General features: G+C 31.6%; 1 protein-coding gene across 1 annotated transcript; it reads right to left on the reverse strand.

The window, feature by feature from the left end:
- Positions 1 to 651: 651 nt before the first annotated feature.
- LOC139520606 (DET1- and DDB1-associated protein 1-like) lies at positions 652 to 12,782 on the reverse strand. The gene is made up of 5 exons (XM_071313423.1): positions 12,701 to 12,782; positions 8,443 to 8,523; positions 6,781 to 6,832; positions 5,817 to 5,878; positions 652 to 4,257 (listed from the first exon to the last, which is right to left on the reverse strand). Exons 1-5 carry the CDS (start codon positions 12,701 to 12,703, stop codon positions 4,159 to 4,161), a joined length of 297 nt encoding a protein of 98 aa, XP_071169524.1. The 5' UTR covers positions 12,704 to 12,782; the 3' UTR covers positions 652 to 4,158.
- Positions 12,783 to 15,991: the final 3,209 nt, after the last annotated feature.

Genomic DNA, 15,991 nt, shown 5'->3' on the forward strand with positions numbered 1-15,991 from the left:
TCACTTATTTCTTCTAATGGTTTAATCCTACAGAATTGCATCTGATACAATTAACCAAATATAATCACTTACAACTTTACTCAATTACATATTCTTGTGCGGCTTGTGCCAGTACAAAATCTGGAATATTTTAATAAGCCATTGATTTTCAAATATTTTGGCCTAGATTCAATATTCTTTTTTTCTTACAAAACCAGGTAAATGACACAAAGAAATAATATTTACATATAATCATTATATGTAAATAACATACATATACTGGCCATGACAAGATTGTACAAAACCAGCATAAAAGATGACAGATTGATGATTAATCAGGAGAACATACCTCTGTATTGATAATTCTGATTAATTCACACAGCATCACTGAAGATATATGTGTTGTCTATATGCACATCTGGAGCAGAAGAAATTGGTACAGTTAATGTTTTAACCAGAAGTTATCCCATGTCACTATGACATAATGTAATTAAGAGAAATGATTTGCCCCTGTAAGATTTCAAAGTAGAAATATTGTACAGACAACTATTGTTTGGGACTGTATGTTGCCTTCTAGATATAGTTTGATCATTTGAGTCTCATGTTTGCTGTGTCATTGATGCATATCTAGATTTTATTTCAGTCCTATATAATAAAGACAAAAACAAATGATTAAAAAAGTGTTAACATTTTTATTGAATTATATACATGTATGTCATGCTACCAGAAGTAAAGCTTTCCTCCTTTGCATACAAAAGCCATCCATTAATTCCACAACAAGCATTCTCCATATTCAACATAATTTTATATATGAAACAATAACAAAAAATGATAAGAAAATTGTTGTTTTTAAACAAACAGTTGACAAAACAGGTACATCACTAAACAATATCATATGATTACACTACCTTCATTAGATGGACTAAAAATTGCAGTTTATTACTTCAATTTTCTTGAGTTGTACTCTATATATGAGTCTAAAAGATTGTGTAACATTACCGATAAATAGATGGAAAACAAAACACTAAAAAGTGTTGAATATCATCGCACAAAGATGGAAAAACTGAACAGATGATATAAATTATACAATAATTGCAAATGTTTCGGCTCAACAAATGGCCTTCCTCAGTGTCAAAAGTTTTAACACATATATATATGTCAAAAAATTTGTACTCATTTAAAGAAAAATCTGCTGTGCAAGTATTGTTAAGAAGCTAATATTGGAGGTAAATTTATGAATAACAAAACCTGTTTGCCTAGTTAGCCATTTTTTTCCATTCTATAAATTATAAACCATAACTATAACCCTTAATGTTATTAAACCCTATTCAAATTGAGATGTACTTCTTTACCTTGCATTTTTAAATAAAGTTACTTGTTTCATCGATACAAATATTTAACATAGTTTTTAATGGATTTCCAATAAACCTTTATATAAAACAACTAAAAAATAAAAAAGATGTTCATTATTAAAAAAGCTTATAGAAAAAAACAATAATTTTTTCTGGCAGTAAAAACAATTTTTTTTTCTTTATTTTTACAGTACTATGATTGCTCTAATGGCCAGAATGTAAATATTAAAGATATTTTTTTTAGGACAACTTAAGATTTTCTCATCCTCTGAAAGATGAACCATTTAGTTAGTTTCATTATGGTATGAATATTATTACTAAAAATAAAACGGAAAGGATATGTGGTGAGATTTCATATTGTTTTATAATTGTTGAGCTTAAAAAATCACTATAGGGAAAATATGCAATACACAACCTAGCTAGTATAACATAATGATAATATCATTTGAAGTTCCCAAAATTTGGTGTATTACAATGGCAACCAATTCGAAAACATGTTGACATATTACAAAAAAGTTTGTTTTTTTTTGTGCCAAAATTCAAACACTTTTTTAACCATTTGCAAAAATCTTTAAATCCTGCTCTGAAAATTTACATGTATGTTGGATATCTAATGTTTAGTTCTACAATTTGTTTGTCAAATTTTATAATTTTAAGTTTAAAATGTGAAAATGGCAAATTTATTTTCATATTTTTTTTGGTGATAACTCACACAGAAGCAGCTGCCGACAAATTATGCTTTATCAAAATTCTTTATTAAAGAATTTCTCTTATTTTGTAATTTCATTATGATTAAACTTTTGAATAAAAAAAACATGACAGATGTCAATCAGTTTGGAAAAATCACAATGAACCCAGTAATAATTCATCAGAGTACATGTAGGTATTAATAAATACAATTGCACTAAGTCACAATATTCAGATTGAAATAACTTATACCAGAACTTTCACAAATCATTTTGATGATATAACAAAAAGTTTTTATATATAGCTTGCCCTTATAACAAAATCTCAGCTACATGTGCATAGCATGCAATTAAAATACTATTTTTTTTTTAAATGGAGTAATTCCTCTAACATAAATAAAACATAACCAACTGTGATATTACCATTATCAAATGACACATGTATAAATACACCTAACTGCATTCTTACCTACCAATTCTATTATTGTTAGACTATATATACAATATTACATAAAATATACACTATATACACTATAATTAAAAGTTTAAACACAACATCTAAAGCACTATCATAAAAGTTTATTTTTCTTGAATTATCAAATAGAAGTTTATATAATACTAATATGATAATTTTTTTTACCATTTCTATAGAACAATTGATTCAATCAAAAGTGCTTCAATCTTAAAACACGCAGCCTTACTATTCATAACCTTGGAGGTAATTCAGGTATTTGATTTTTTTTCTGACACTATAATAGATCTTCAACCATTTATAGTGTACCATTAAACTTAATTAATGTGATGTTTTAAATCCATGTTTTAGTTTTAAATTCAACTATTGAAATTTCTTTCCTTTTTTACATTAATGAACATATGAAGGGTTTAATGTAAACCAATATTTTCAACAATACAGTTTCAATAAAAAGACTTTTCTGTTTAAAACAATAAAATAAAAGGCCACCCGAAACCTCTATTGCTAAACAGACAGTCCTACCTATACATAGTCATTGCAATGAAAATCATAAAATTAATGTCATTGGACTATTACATAGAGAACATTGTGTACATTCAAATGCAATTAGTCTTGTTCAATGCCACAAATAAAATATGTGTGGATCCAATTACATTCTTTTAAAAGTAATGTGTAAAAATGATGTTTTATAATATTATAAAGTGGGATTTTGACTTTAACTCAGCTTCTTTTAAAAGTAACTATACAAAGTATGTATGATACTGAAATAGAAACTGTAGCAACATTTTATTTAACTTGATTTAAAAGAAGACAATCTATCACACATTGCTGAACAACCAATGAAAACACTTAACCTAATATTCTTCTTTTGTTTATGCAGAGAAAAGGGACTTTACTGTGTTTCAGCTATGGTAGCATTGGCCATATTAGTTAGCTATAGCTGACAACTGTTTAAGAAAAAAATCACAAGGATCTTTTAAAAACTCTGTTTTATAATTCCTAATGGGTGGTTGGGATCAAACTATTATCATTTAGTATACAGTAGAGTTATTAGTGTTGGGTCTTCAAACGCCCATGTTTACCTTTTCCATTATAAAGCCTTGGCTAGTAAATATAATAGCTCCTAACAGAGCTTATAATAAAAATAATTTAAACACATTACACTTTCAAGTGGGTGTTGATTTATTGACAGTTAAAAGGTAATTGCTTCTATTTATATTAACTTATTATATTTTTAGAAATATTTCACAGTGAAACACAAGGTATCACTAGGGCTGTTCCAACATTAGTTTAGGTGGGGAAGAAGCTGGTAATCAAAGTAATATATAGGGGGGGGGGGGGTGGTTGCAGTTCCCACAGATTTTTTAAGGAATTATTTGAAGTAAAATAAAATTTAAATATTGTAATTGATGGTTGGGGTTTACAACTGTGCCCCTCTGCATTTAATTCTGGAACAGCCCTTATCATTCAATCTAAAATACCCTTGTGTATTCAATCATATACTGGATTGATAATATTTTTGCAATGAAAGTTCTATAATCAGTATTGTCTCAACATTACAGGAATTTCATCCACTTGACAACACTTATCCATCTTCAGCACCTTTAAAACTTCCATACATTCAGTAGAAATCACCATTTGAACACAATTGACATAAAATAAATAGTAACTATGATGCATCATCATCACCTAGTCGGGGCATTTTTGATGAGGTTTCTGTACTAGTATCTAAACTGGCTTTACTGGAATCTCTCTTTTTATTGGAATTCTACAAAAAAAAATTAAAAAAATTATCATTACCAAATAAATATATTCCCTCCATTCTCAACTAATTAAAACATCAATAATGTTGTGTTTAAATTCAGCATATTTTTTTTATATTAGAACTAATTTCCTTATGCTTGTAGTTTAAAGGTTTTGTTGTCTTGCCTGCTTTGTTTGTATAAATGTTTGCTCAAGCATTGTAATTAAGACTGACATAAACAATCAAAAGATAGACTAGAACTTCAGCTTGTTTACCTTATACATGTTATATCTAATGTTTTAGGATGTTATGCTCATTATGCTTGAGGTTAAGTATCATGTAATAAATATAACACTCATTTTAGTGTCAGGTAAAATACTGAACATAGTTGTTGACTGATTCTGAGTGACACTTAAAAGTGTCTTTAAAAAAGAGTTTCAGACATATGGATAACAATACCTCATCGACTTCATTATTTTTCTATTATTGCGAACCCTATCATAGTTTTCCACAGATTCACCTGCAAGTTACCTGTCAATCTAAACTTGTGTAAGTTTTATTGTCCCATCTAACAAATACAATAGCTATTGTTCTGTGTTTAGTTTATTCAATGGGACCTTTAAATTTATGCAAGAGAAATCTATCACTCACTGATTAATTTACTTGAACAAAAAATTGAACTGTCAATGATGGAAATACATGTACAAATAAGTAATTATAAAACTGCATGTGATGTTGTATTTATTCAATCAATAACACATTTTCAATTTGTTTGATATAAACACTGATTTAAAAATTAAAAGTTGATTTGTGATCAAATTTCAACATTTTACCTATTAAAATTTGCTTTTTTTTTTAGTCTGTTCACAAATAACAACTTGAAATGATAATGTTTAAATAAAGGTCTTCATAAATGTATGCTTTATAACTGAACAACCACAAAAAACATGCAAATTTTTTGAAACATAAATGCATGCAGTAGTTTAAAAAAATCAGAAATAAACTTTTTATAATTAAATCAGTGCTTATATTGAACAGATTGAAAATATATTATTGATATTGAATAAATACTGTATCACATGCAGTTTATGTGAGTTTATACATTTCGATCAACAAAGAAGATATTTTTTTTTGGTCAGGCAAATTAATCAATGAGTGAAAGATTCCTCTTAGAAGTGAATAAACTACCGGGTACACAGAGCACAATAGCTATTGTATTGATTCAATGGGACAGGTAAACTTGCAAAAGTTTAAATACCTTGGTCAAGAGCAAACAACTCTGTGGTAAGCTTTCATTTGGTTCGCAATAACTTATACCATTTTATAAATCTATATTCTTTTAAACAGAATGCATGACTTAAATAGGCATCTGACATGTCTGACCCTGATATTGTTGACAGTGCATTCTACAGATCAATTTCCACAAATCAAGAAAATCTATACAGCAAGAATAATAATTATTTCTTGGTCAACTTGAATCCCAACTTTGCATAAATATTGTCTGGTTTGATTGTTAATTTTTCACTTTTATCCCTACTTTATCGAGGAATTTGTAATCTCAAGAAGTTTGACATTTTACTTACCTTTTTGTCCCATTGCTGGTGTAGGTATCGAAGAAGTATATTTGTTTTTTCAGTTGTTATTACTGTAAAAGACAAACAAACATATAATAATGTATTTCATAATAACCACTAGAGAGTTTATATTTTTTATTGGCAATACAGTATAAGTTTAGACTATGCCACACAGGTCTTTCGTCTTTGCTAAATTTATTCATTTATTCATTTTTATTGTACATGACAGAGTTTGATACACTTTAGGCAACTGTCTACTGTAAAAGTAGCTGTGGAACCGTAAAGCTCCTTATGATATTAGTTTACTATTAGCGGACATACTGTTCCGCAACTACTGTAAAACAACATATATGTTTACCTCTAGATCTAATTTTGTTTTTTTGTTGTTGTTAAATCTCAGCTTGACATATGATAAAACCCCTATTTCCTTTATTCACATGTACATTTCATTAGTTAAGCAAGAACATGTGGTATAGAATTTGCTCATTGTTGAAGACGACATAAGTAGTTAATTTCTGTGTCTCTTGCGAAAAGTCGTCACATGGGCAATGATACCACATCTTCCCCATATTGTTATGTTAAGCCTATCCTTATTCAAAATACAAATTATTGGAAAACAGAATCATAAGAACATGCGAGTTTCTGACAGACTGAAAGAGAGTTTATACTTCAGGTCAGCAATGTCAAGCTGGAATGCCTAGAAGTTTATTCAACACATCAAAATTTCAAGTGTCAGTCTGTTAGAGCCAATGCACAGAAGATAAAGTGTTTGGAAAATATTTAACAGTCACAACCAGCAGACGGACAGATGGACAAATGAATGGACCAACATGGTAATTGCAATATTGTCCTCAAATCCTTTAATTTTGGGTTATGAAATCTGCTTAAAGCGAGAATACTTATGTTCCAGTTATACAGTGAAACAAGATGATTGATATTTAAAGCAACACCTGCTTTCTAATGTATGTTATACCTTGTTCTGATGGATAATCTTTTGTTGAAATATAAACGGTAGGCTTTCTTATCTGAAATCAAATATGTATATAGATGAGGTATATATTTATGAATTACACTATGTGCATGTTGCATTAAATGCAAATTAGTATTTTCATGTGTTAAATTTTGGCTTTCTCATTTAAGGCACCAAATAAACCAAAACAAGAGTGCACACACTGAAATGTCTCGCCTTCTTTACTAATCATTGATATTATGTTGATAGTCCTAAGTATAAAGCGTTATTACAACTGTTACATAAACTTAACATTAAACAAGAAAGTTAAACAAAGACCAATGAACCATGAAAATGAGGTCAAGGTCAGATGAACCATGCCAGGCAGACATGTACAGCTAACAATGCTTCCATACAACAAATATAGTTGACCTATTTCTTATAGTTTAAGAAAAATAGACCAAAACACAAAAACTTAACACTGTCCAATGAACCGTGCAATTGAGGTCATGGTCAAATAAAACCTGCGGGACTGACATATAGATCATAATATATTTCCATACACCAAATATAGTTGACCTTTGGCTTATAATATTAGATAAAAAGATCAAAACTTAAAAACTTAACTTTGACCACTGAACCATGAAAATGAGGTCAAGGTCAGATGACATCTGCCCGCTAGACATGTACACCTTACAATCATTCCATACAACAAATATAGTAGACCTATTGCATAAATTATGAGAAAAACAGACCAAAACACAAAAACTTAACTATAACCACTGAACCATGAAAATGAGGTCCAGGTCAGATGACACCTGCCAGTTGGACATGTACACCTTCCAGTCCTTCCAGTCCTTCCATACACCAAATATACAAGCCCTATTGCTTATAGTATCTGAGATATGGACTTGACCACCAAAACTTAACCTTGTTCACTGATCCATGAAATGAGGTCGAGGTCAAGTGAAAACTGTCTGACGGGCATGAGGACCTTGCAAGGTACGCACATACCAAATATAGTTATCCTATTACTTATAATAAGAGAGAATTCAACGTTACAAAAATTCTGAACTTTTTTTTCAAGTGGTCACTAAACCATGAAAATGAGGTCAAGGACATTGGAGATGTGACTGATGGAAACTTCGTAACATGAGGCATCTATATACAAAATATGAAGCATCCAGGTCTCCCACCTTCTTAAATATATAGCTTTTAAGAAGTGAGCTAACACCGCCGCCGCCGGATCACTATCCCTAGGCTATGTCGAGCTTTCTGCAACAAAAGTTGCAGGCTCGACAATAAAACTACAACCAAAATAGTCCAAATTACAGTACATGATCTGATTGGCATGCTTTTTGCATTTCAGTTGTGTTGTATACATGTGCACCATTAAAAATTAAAGAGTGGCCACATTTCGAATTTCTATTTACTAACATATGGTAAGACAATCTGTATTTACATTCTTAAATTGGTCGGTGTTACTATATCCATCATATTAATGCATTTTAGAGTAATAGAGTTCAAGTAAGGTCAAAAATGTAAGAAAATTAAAAACACCCAATATACTAATGATATGGCAATACATGCAATAGGAAACAATATAAATTTAATTAAAAAAACAAGATCATTCTACTATAGAAATTACATTTAATAAATTCATGATTATTCTTCTGTAAAACTTACACTTGATTTACAACTAGCGTCTGTGTGATATTTGGTGAAATTATTCTCATCATGTGACGGCAAACCTTTTAAAAAGTCAGCCTAAAAACAAATAAGATATTAAAGCATTAATATTATTCGTGTTATATCATTTAAAATAGAAAAGAAACATGTGCAGTGTTTTCAGAAAGCTTAACTTGAAGTAAATTCAGAAATCACTAAAAATAAATACAGTCACACGATACACAATATTAGTATTATAGTATATATTTACATGTAAAACAGTATGTATACAGTGTATCTATAATACTAAAATTACGAGGTCCAATTTGTCAGCCATCATCGGGTAAAAATGACAAATCAAAGAATTCAACTCTATATATAACTAATATAGGACAATGGTGTAGATTAAAAATTACACCACTCCAGACCCTTTTGTTTTCCACATAATTAATATTGCCAATAATTAACAAGTTCCGGGTCTAATCCGATACCGGTACCAATAGTATATTCACCTGTTAGCTATTACCTTATCTTTACGTTCCGCATTTGACAGGTGCACCACCAAACGGTGTATTTAGGATTTTGCTATATACACGGGTCATAATCAAAGGGCTGACACTACTAAATTCAATCATTGTCAAATTGTCCCTATTGTAGCTTTATTCAGCAATCAGCAAGACTTTCTAAGATAACTAATATAGGACAATGCTGTTGATTAAAAATACTCCATTCATGGATAGCCTGGACCTTTTGTTTTCCAAATAATTAATATTTCCAATAATTGATAAGTTCCAGGTCGACGGGTTCAAACAGAAAGATTTGAAAACAGAGAAAACTGTGTATCTTATAATCGACATGACTTTATCAGATGACAATACCAATTACTAAAATAAGGCTTAGGCATAGTTATATACTTTAATTCAGTCACAGACCCGCGATATCACGGGTGTGTACTTGTGTGTACTATAATTTGTTACTTCACATGTTATGTACATGTCAACATGGTATCGATTATTGTTTGAGAATATCTAACAGAAAAAGACTCTTAAAAGTGGTCATCAGTCAGGGGATTTACTTAAATAAGTTGATTAAAATCCAACAACCAACATGACCAATAAAATGCTGATGGTGTCCAAATTCAACCACAAACTTACATGTATTTTATAAATCTTTTTTAATCATTGATGTTCATGATGTTTACAAATAATTTCAAAATTTCGAATGATTATTTTATGTTGCACTATTCCACCTTGATTTCCAACCAGAATACAAATATACTCCTAAATTAACACATGATAACTATTTAATAAGGATTTATCACCCCTTCCAGGCTTGATTAGGTTAAAGATTTTCAAATATTTCTGCTTCAAACATCACTGAAAACATGGAAAAGACCGTCTAAATTAGTGCATATCTGGTGCATTAAAATTGGCACTTTGGATGTTATTACTGTATGTACATGTACTTTATACATTGTACATGTATGGGGATAAGCTACATTTGTAACATGATAAAATATTATAAGCAAGAATGTGTCCATAGTACAAAGATGCCCCACTGGCACTATCATTTTCTATGTTCAATGGACTGTGAAATTTTGGTCAAAACTATAATTTGACATTAAAATTAGAAAGATCATATCATAGGGAACATGTGTACAATGTACTAAGTTTTCAAGTTGATTGGACTTCAACTTCCTCAAAAAATACATGTACCTTGACCAAAAACTTTAACCTGTAGAAGAAACGTGTGTCTGGCGTATATACATGTGTATAATTTAGTCCTGGTATCTATGATGAGTTTATTTACAACCACTGGGTCGATGCCACTGCTGGTGGGCATTTATTTCCCCCAGGGTATCACAAGCCCTGTAGTCAGCACTTTTTGTGCTGACATGAATTATCATTGATATTGTTATATTTATAAATTAACTGTTTACAAAATTTTGAATTTTTTGAAATACTAAGGCTTTTCTACCTCAGGCATAGATTACCTTAGCTGTATTTGGCAACACTTTTAGGAATTTTGGATCTCAATGCTCTTCAACTTCGTACTTTATTTGGCTTTTTTTTTTACTTTTTTGGATTCGAGCGTCACTGATGAGTCTTTTTTAGACGAAACGTGTGTCTGGTGTATATATATAATTTAGTCCTGGTATCTAAGATGAGTTAAGTTATACACAAGTAAAAGTAATATCATAGCACGACAGAGTAAACGTAATACTTGCTGTTATACTGTATTACATAATAAATAACAAAATATCATGTGAAAAATGTAGAAATTAGATCTAGATCTATGTTTCAATTTTTTTCTATCAATATTAACTTTCTTGTGGAATTTGAATTAAAATTGGGCGTGAACGTGTAGAGTGCGAACGGACCTTGGGTGCGAACGTGCAGGGTGCGAACGTGTAGGGTGCATACCTGCCAACTGTCACTATTTGTGGGGGATTTCCCCCATGGAGGCTCCCAAATTGAAATTTTGTCCACAATTTTAAACACAACAATTAATTTTACAATGACTTTAGGCTCGTGAAAGTATGAAGAAGCCCCAAAACAACATTAAAATGTATTTGAAGGCCCCCTTGAAGGTTTTTTAGGATTATGACAGCCATCTTGCACGCAAAACCCCCATGGGCATTTTGAAAAATTGGCAGGTAAGAGGGTGCGAAAGTGTTTTGGGTGCGAACGGACCCGATACCCTTTCTTGTCGCTAAAATTGTTTTGTTTTGTTTTGCATATTCTTTTAATATTTATTTTGAATAAGTAACTTTAATAAAAACAAAAAAAATTCTTGTCGCTAAATAGTTTCTTGTTGCTAATTAGTGAGACAAATTTAGATTTGTCATAAACTGTTGATGGGATCAAGAAAGATTGATTGATTGTTGGTTTCTTATAAACGTCCAGTGGGATCAAACAAAAAAGGGAGAATTAATATGACAAGAATACACATTTTTTAAGATAATATTTTATAAGTTCCAAACACTTGCAGGGATCAGATGGTGGAAAGATACTGAGCCCAAGGGTGAAAATGTAATAAATAAATAAATAAATAATCTTTATTTAGAGTCGGCATGGTATATAAAACATAGACAAACATAAGCCCTAATGAGCTTTTAACCGACATAAATGTGCATGTCACTTGTGACAGAATCCGGGTCCGTCCGCCCTGATTCTGGTTCGCCCTAGTTTCTGTTCGCCCTAATACCTGTTTGCCCCGAGTCCGTTCGCCCTGATTTTATTTTTAGTATAGTGTTGCGTTGTGTGTATATAATTGAATGTGTTGAAGTCAGTCTACAATTTCGCCGAATATTTACGATGTATCATGTTAACTTGTCTAAAGCTAGCTGCTATACTAGGTTATAAGTTTCAGTACATTTCTGGACTACAAGATAATGTGACTTCAAGGTATTGAGGACTAAGTTTGTATCTGTATGTAATTACGTTACTAGGAAATATAAGTTTCTGTGAATTTCAGCACTACATTGTATTTTTAAATGTAAAACAACTGAAGACTAAATTATTTGTATGTAATTGAATATGTTGAAGTTTACATTCACCGAATATTTATTTATGATGTATTCTCATTATTAATCCACCAAAGACAATTTATATAATAATCAGTGATATCAAAGGTATCAAATGACACCTAATCAGCAATCAAATTTCAATCAACAGTAATTAAAAGTAATTATAAAATAAAGTGTATTAAACAATGCACTGAGCCAAGAATTTTATTTAATTAATATAAATTTGGCAGATATTTTGTATTTAACTTTTAATAGATATACGTAAACTTTAAAACATATATATTTCGTTCATTGATGTAACATATATACATATCATAAATGAATATAGGGCGAACAAACTCAGTGCGAACGAACCTAGGGCGAACATGTAATCAGGGCGAACGATCCCGATACCCTTGTGACACATGTATGGCACAGTTGGCAAAAGTCTCATGTCGAATACTTGGTATAAATACACAGAAACATTTTTTGTTACTGAAAAACATCCACTCATGAAAGGGTTCAATATCATCTTGGGGACATATTCTCATTCTGTGACATTTCCAAAGTAAAAATTCAGACATCCCCAGACAAATAATCAGTAAGCCCCTACGAAGTTTCAATATTATCAAGAGTTAAACCTTTTGCAATGTTATCAATTAACACAAATACGCAGTATGTTATGATTGTCTTTGCTTTGGATATACCCTGGGTACTAAAAAGTTCAAGAAATCACTATAACAGTGAAAATAATGGGATAAATATTACCATCGTCTTGCCAAACGTCTGTGTCCGAACCGGAAATACTGTAAATCCGGATCAAAATCGGATAATACAACAAAATCCGAAATCCTTCTTAATAGCTGATCAGTAGTATTTGTGATTATGGAAAAATGGATATTGATAATACCAGAGACATATATGTCTCTGATAATACAAAACAAAACAATACAACAAACACATTTCCGATTTACGAGGAAATTAATTGAATATCACTATAAGAATAATTAAAAATAAGAATATTTTTATTTTAAAACTACATTCAGTCAGTCAAAATTGTATAGTAAGTTAACTAAATTGAGTCGAAGACTTTTTAGACAATATATTTAAATATTAGATAAATGAATGTTTAAGGTTTGGTACACCAGATATTGGTATTCTAATTGCGTTTGCGAATTTCTGTTAGCGTTTTTTTTTCACCACCAGATACTCTAATAAAAAAACACTTAAGTGCAGAATGATATAATGGGTTAAACAACATTTACCAACAAAAATATTTTAAACGTGAAAATATAAACATGCTCTCATATCTGCATGCTCTAGAATTGTTTTGATGTATATATGTATATTTGATGTGTCTAGCTGGACGGCTGCAGTGCAGGCGATTTGGTGTCACGATATCACAGTAGCATGGGTTCGAATCCCGGCGAGGGAAGAACAAAAAATTTGCGAAAGCAAATTTACAGATCTAACATTGTTGCTTTGATGTTTATACGAGTTGTGTATATTTTATGTATATTCGGGAAAACCCTGCCAATAAAGCACGTATATAGGGTGAACATGCACGAGCGGAACGTGTCAATTGAGATATGTCATACAATGGGACAGAGGGTATGTTGGAATCGGAAGAGATAAAATAAGCCATATTTGGCAAAACTTTTAGGAGTTTTAGGGTCTTCATTGCCATTTAACTTCGTACTTTGTTTGACCTTTTTAACTTTTTTTTAATCGAGCGTCAATGAAAGGTCTTTTGTAGACAAAACGCGAAACAGGCGTACACAATTTCAATCGTTATATCTATGATGATTTATTTGCATGCAGCTGATAAACGGGAAACTAACAATTGGAAAGATGAAATCATCGCGTTACTCAAAGATTCTAGTTGGTTGTCGTTTATCTGTGTCAATATCTAGTATCTGCCAGTGAATAATGCGATCAATATATGAAGAACTAGTAATTGCTTTCTATAGTTATTCTATTGTCCTTTAGCTTAAGTTTATTGGGATATAGAAGTTTTGCTGAAATGCTGGTTAATGAGTGACAAGACATCATCAATATATCTAAAAGATAAATTGTAGTAATGTGCAAGGTGTTTTTATCCACCTACGATAGTAGGGGGGGGGGGGGGGGGCATTATGTTTTCTGGTCTGTACGTCCGTTCGTTCGTCCCGTTTCAGGTTAAAGTTTTTGGTCAAGGTAGTTTTTGATGAAGTTGAAGTCCAATCAACTTGAAACTTATTACACATGTTTCCTTTGATATGATCTTTCTAAATTTAAATGACAAATTAGATTTTTACCCCAATTTCACGGTCCACTAAACATAAAAAATGACAATGCGAGTGAGGCATCCGTATGTTATACCTTGGACACATTCTTGTTTGTTTTTTTCTTTTTTATTCGATGGTTTCTTTGAAAGACAAAACGACAAAAATGAACATAGAACAATAACATGTAAATAGCAACAAAACCCGTACATTACCTCTTTCTATATATATATAAATGCGTATATAGAGGAATTATACAGGCCACCAGGCAACTTATTGCATTAAATGTTTATGTCAAATACAAAAGGAATATAGAAAATCCAACAATTCGAAGATGAACAGACAACACTATTGCCAAATTAAACGTAAAGATAACAAAAGTTAATACACAAAACACTTCATAGGAATCTAAGACTGAGGCCCCCTTGAAGGTTTTTTAGGATTATGACATCGATCTTGCAAGCAAAACCCCCATGGGCATTTTGAAAAGTTGGCAGGTATGAGGGTGCGAAAGTGGTTTGGGTGCGAACGGACTCGATACCCTTTCTTGTCATATGAGCAACCCCCCCCCTTTTCCGCCCCCAAAAGACTGACGTATGGATATTTGAAATTTGTCAGAAGGGTAATCAGCTCAAGCTTCACGTGTGGTCAGGTGCTCGTCGTGTTGCTTTAGCAAGTTCCCGGGTGCATTATTTGATAAGTCTTTTCTGTTATGTCACAATCCTGGAACATATCCTTGGTCATCAGTCACATGATTAACCAACTTATGATGTTTCAAATTCCGTAAAACTGTCAATGGGATGATTTCAACTTTAAAATTGAGGACCATTTTGTAAATCACTATTTTTGTCAGTAGCTTCCATCTATCAAGAAACTGAATTATGATAGGAAACCAGGGCCGTAACTAGGGTTCGAATTCAGGGGAGGCAGGGGTTTGGGGCCGCTGATTGAGGAAGGGGGTTTGGGGCACAGCCCCCCCCCCCCTTTCCCGGCCGATTTTTTCTTCTCGGTAAAATGGCTAAAAATAACCTGTATTCCTTCGATTTCCTTACTTTTAGTAACATCAGTATTGCTTGAACCTGGAAGCAATTTTTATGCAAAAACAAGCTGTCTGAGCCTGAGATTGCTGTTCGGGATAAACCAAGGCCTCGTCTTGATGACCTATAATCATTAACATTAAATACATTGCATGTGACCGCCGATTTTTCTCTCTCAGTGAAATGACTTCGATTTCCTTACTTTGAGAAACACATCAGTTTTGCTGGATCCTGGAAGCAATTTTTATGAAAACAATTATTATCTGTATTTAAAGATAATTTTGTTAGAAATCAAACTGGTAAGTTTTAAAAAACGTATAAAGCAAGATCATATAGAACGCAAGATTTTTTTTTTATCGAGGACCTTGAATTTCAATATCGTTGTAAGCTGAACAGACATGTATATAGCTACAACCAGGGACTTTCTATTCTAAGTATATACTTAGTATAGAAAATCCCTGCTACAACGAATGGGAGTGTTTAACTACTAAGGCATTGACCATAATAATGTTCTCGTACGATCAGGTGACGTTAAAAAAACGATCCAACAGCTGATTCAGCCAGTAACGAATTTCCGATATCATAAAAAATTCACAATACGAAGGGAACTTCCTCTGCTTAATTGAGCCCCTAAATGAATGTGAATAGTTAAAAAATTTATTCAAAATTGTCGAAAGCAAAGTTTCATATGTGTTCTCGTACGAATATATACTGAATAACAGACAGACGGCCACACGAAAAAATAAATAAAACTATAC

Source organism: Mytilus edulis, chromosome 4 (genome assembly GCF_963676685.1).
Source record: "Mytilus edulis chromosome 4, xbMytEdul2.2, whole genome shotgun sequence".
Classification (NCBI taxonomy): Eukaryota; Metazoa; Mollusca; class Bivalvia; order Mytilida; family Mytilidae; genus Mytilus; species Mytilus edulis.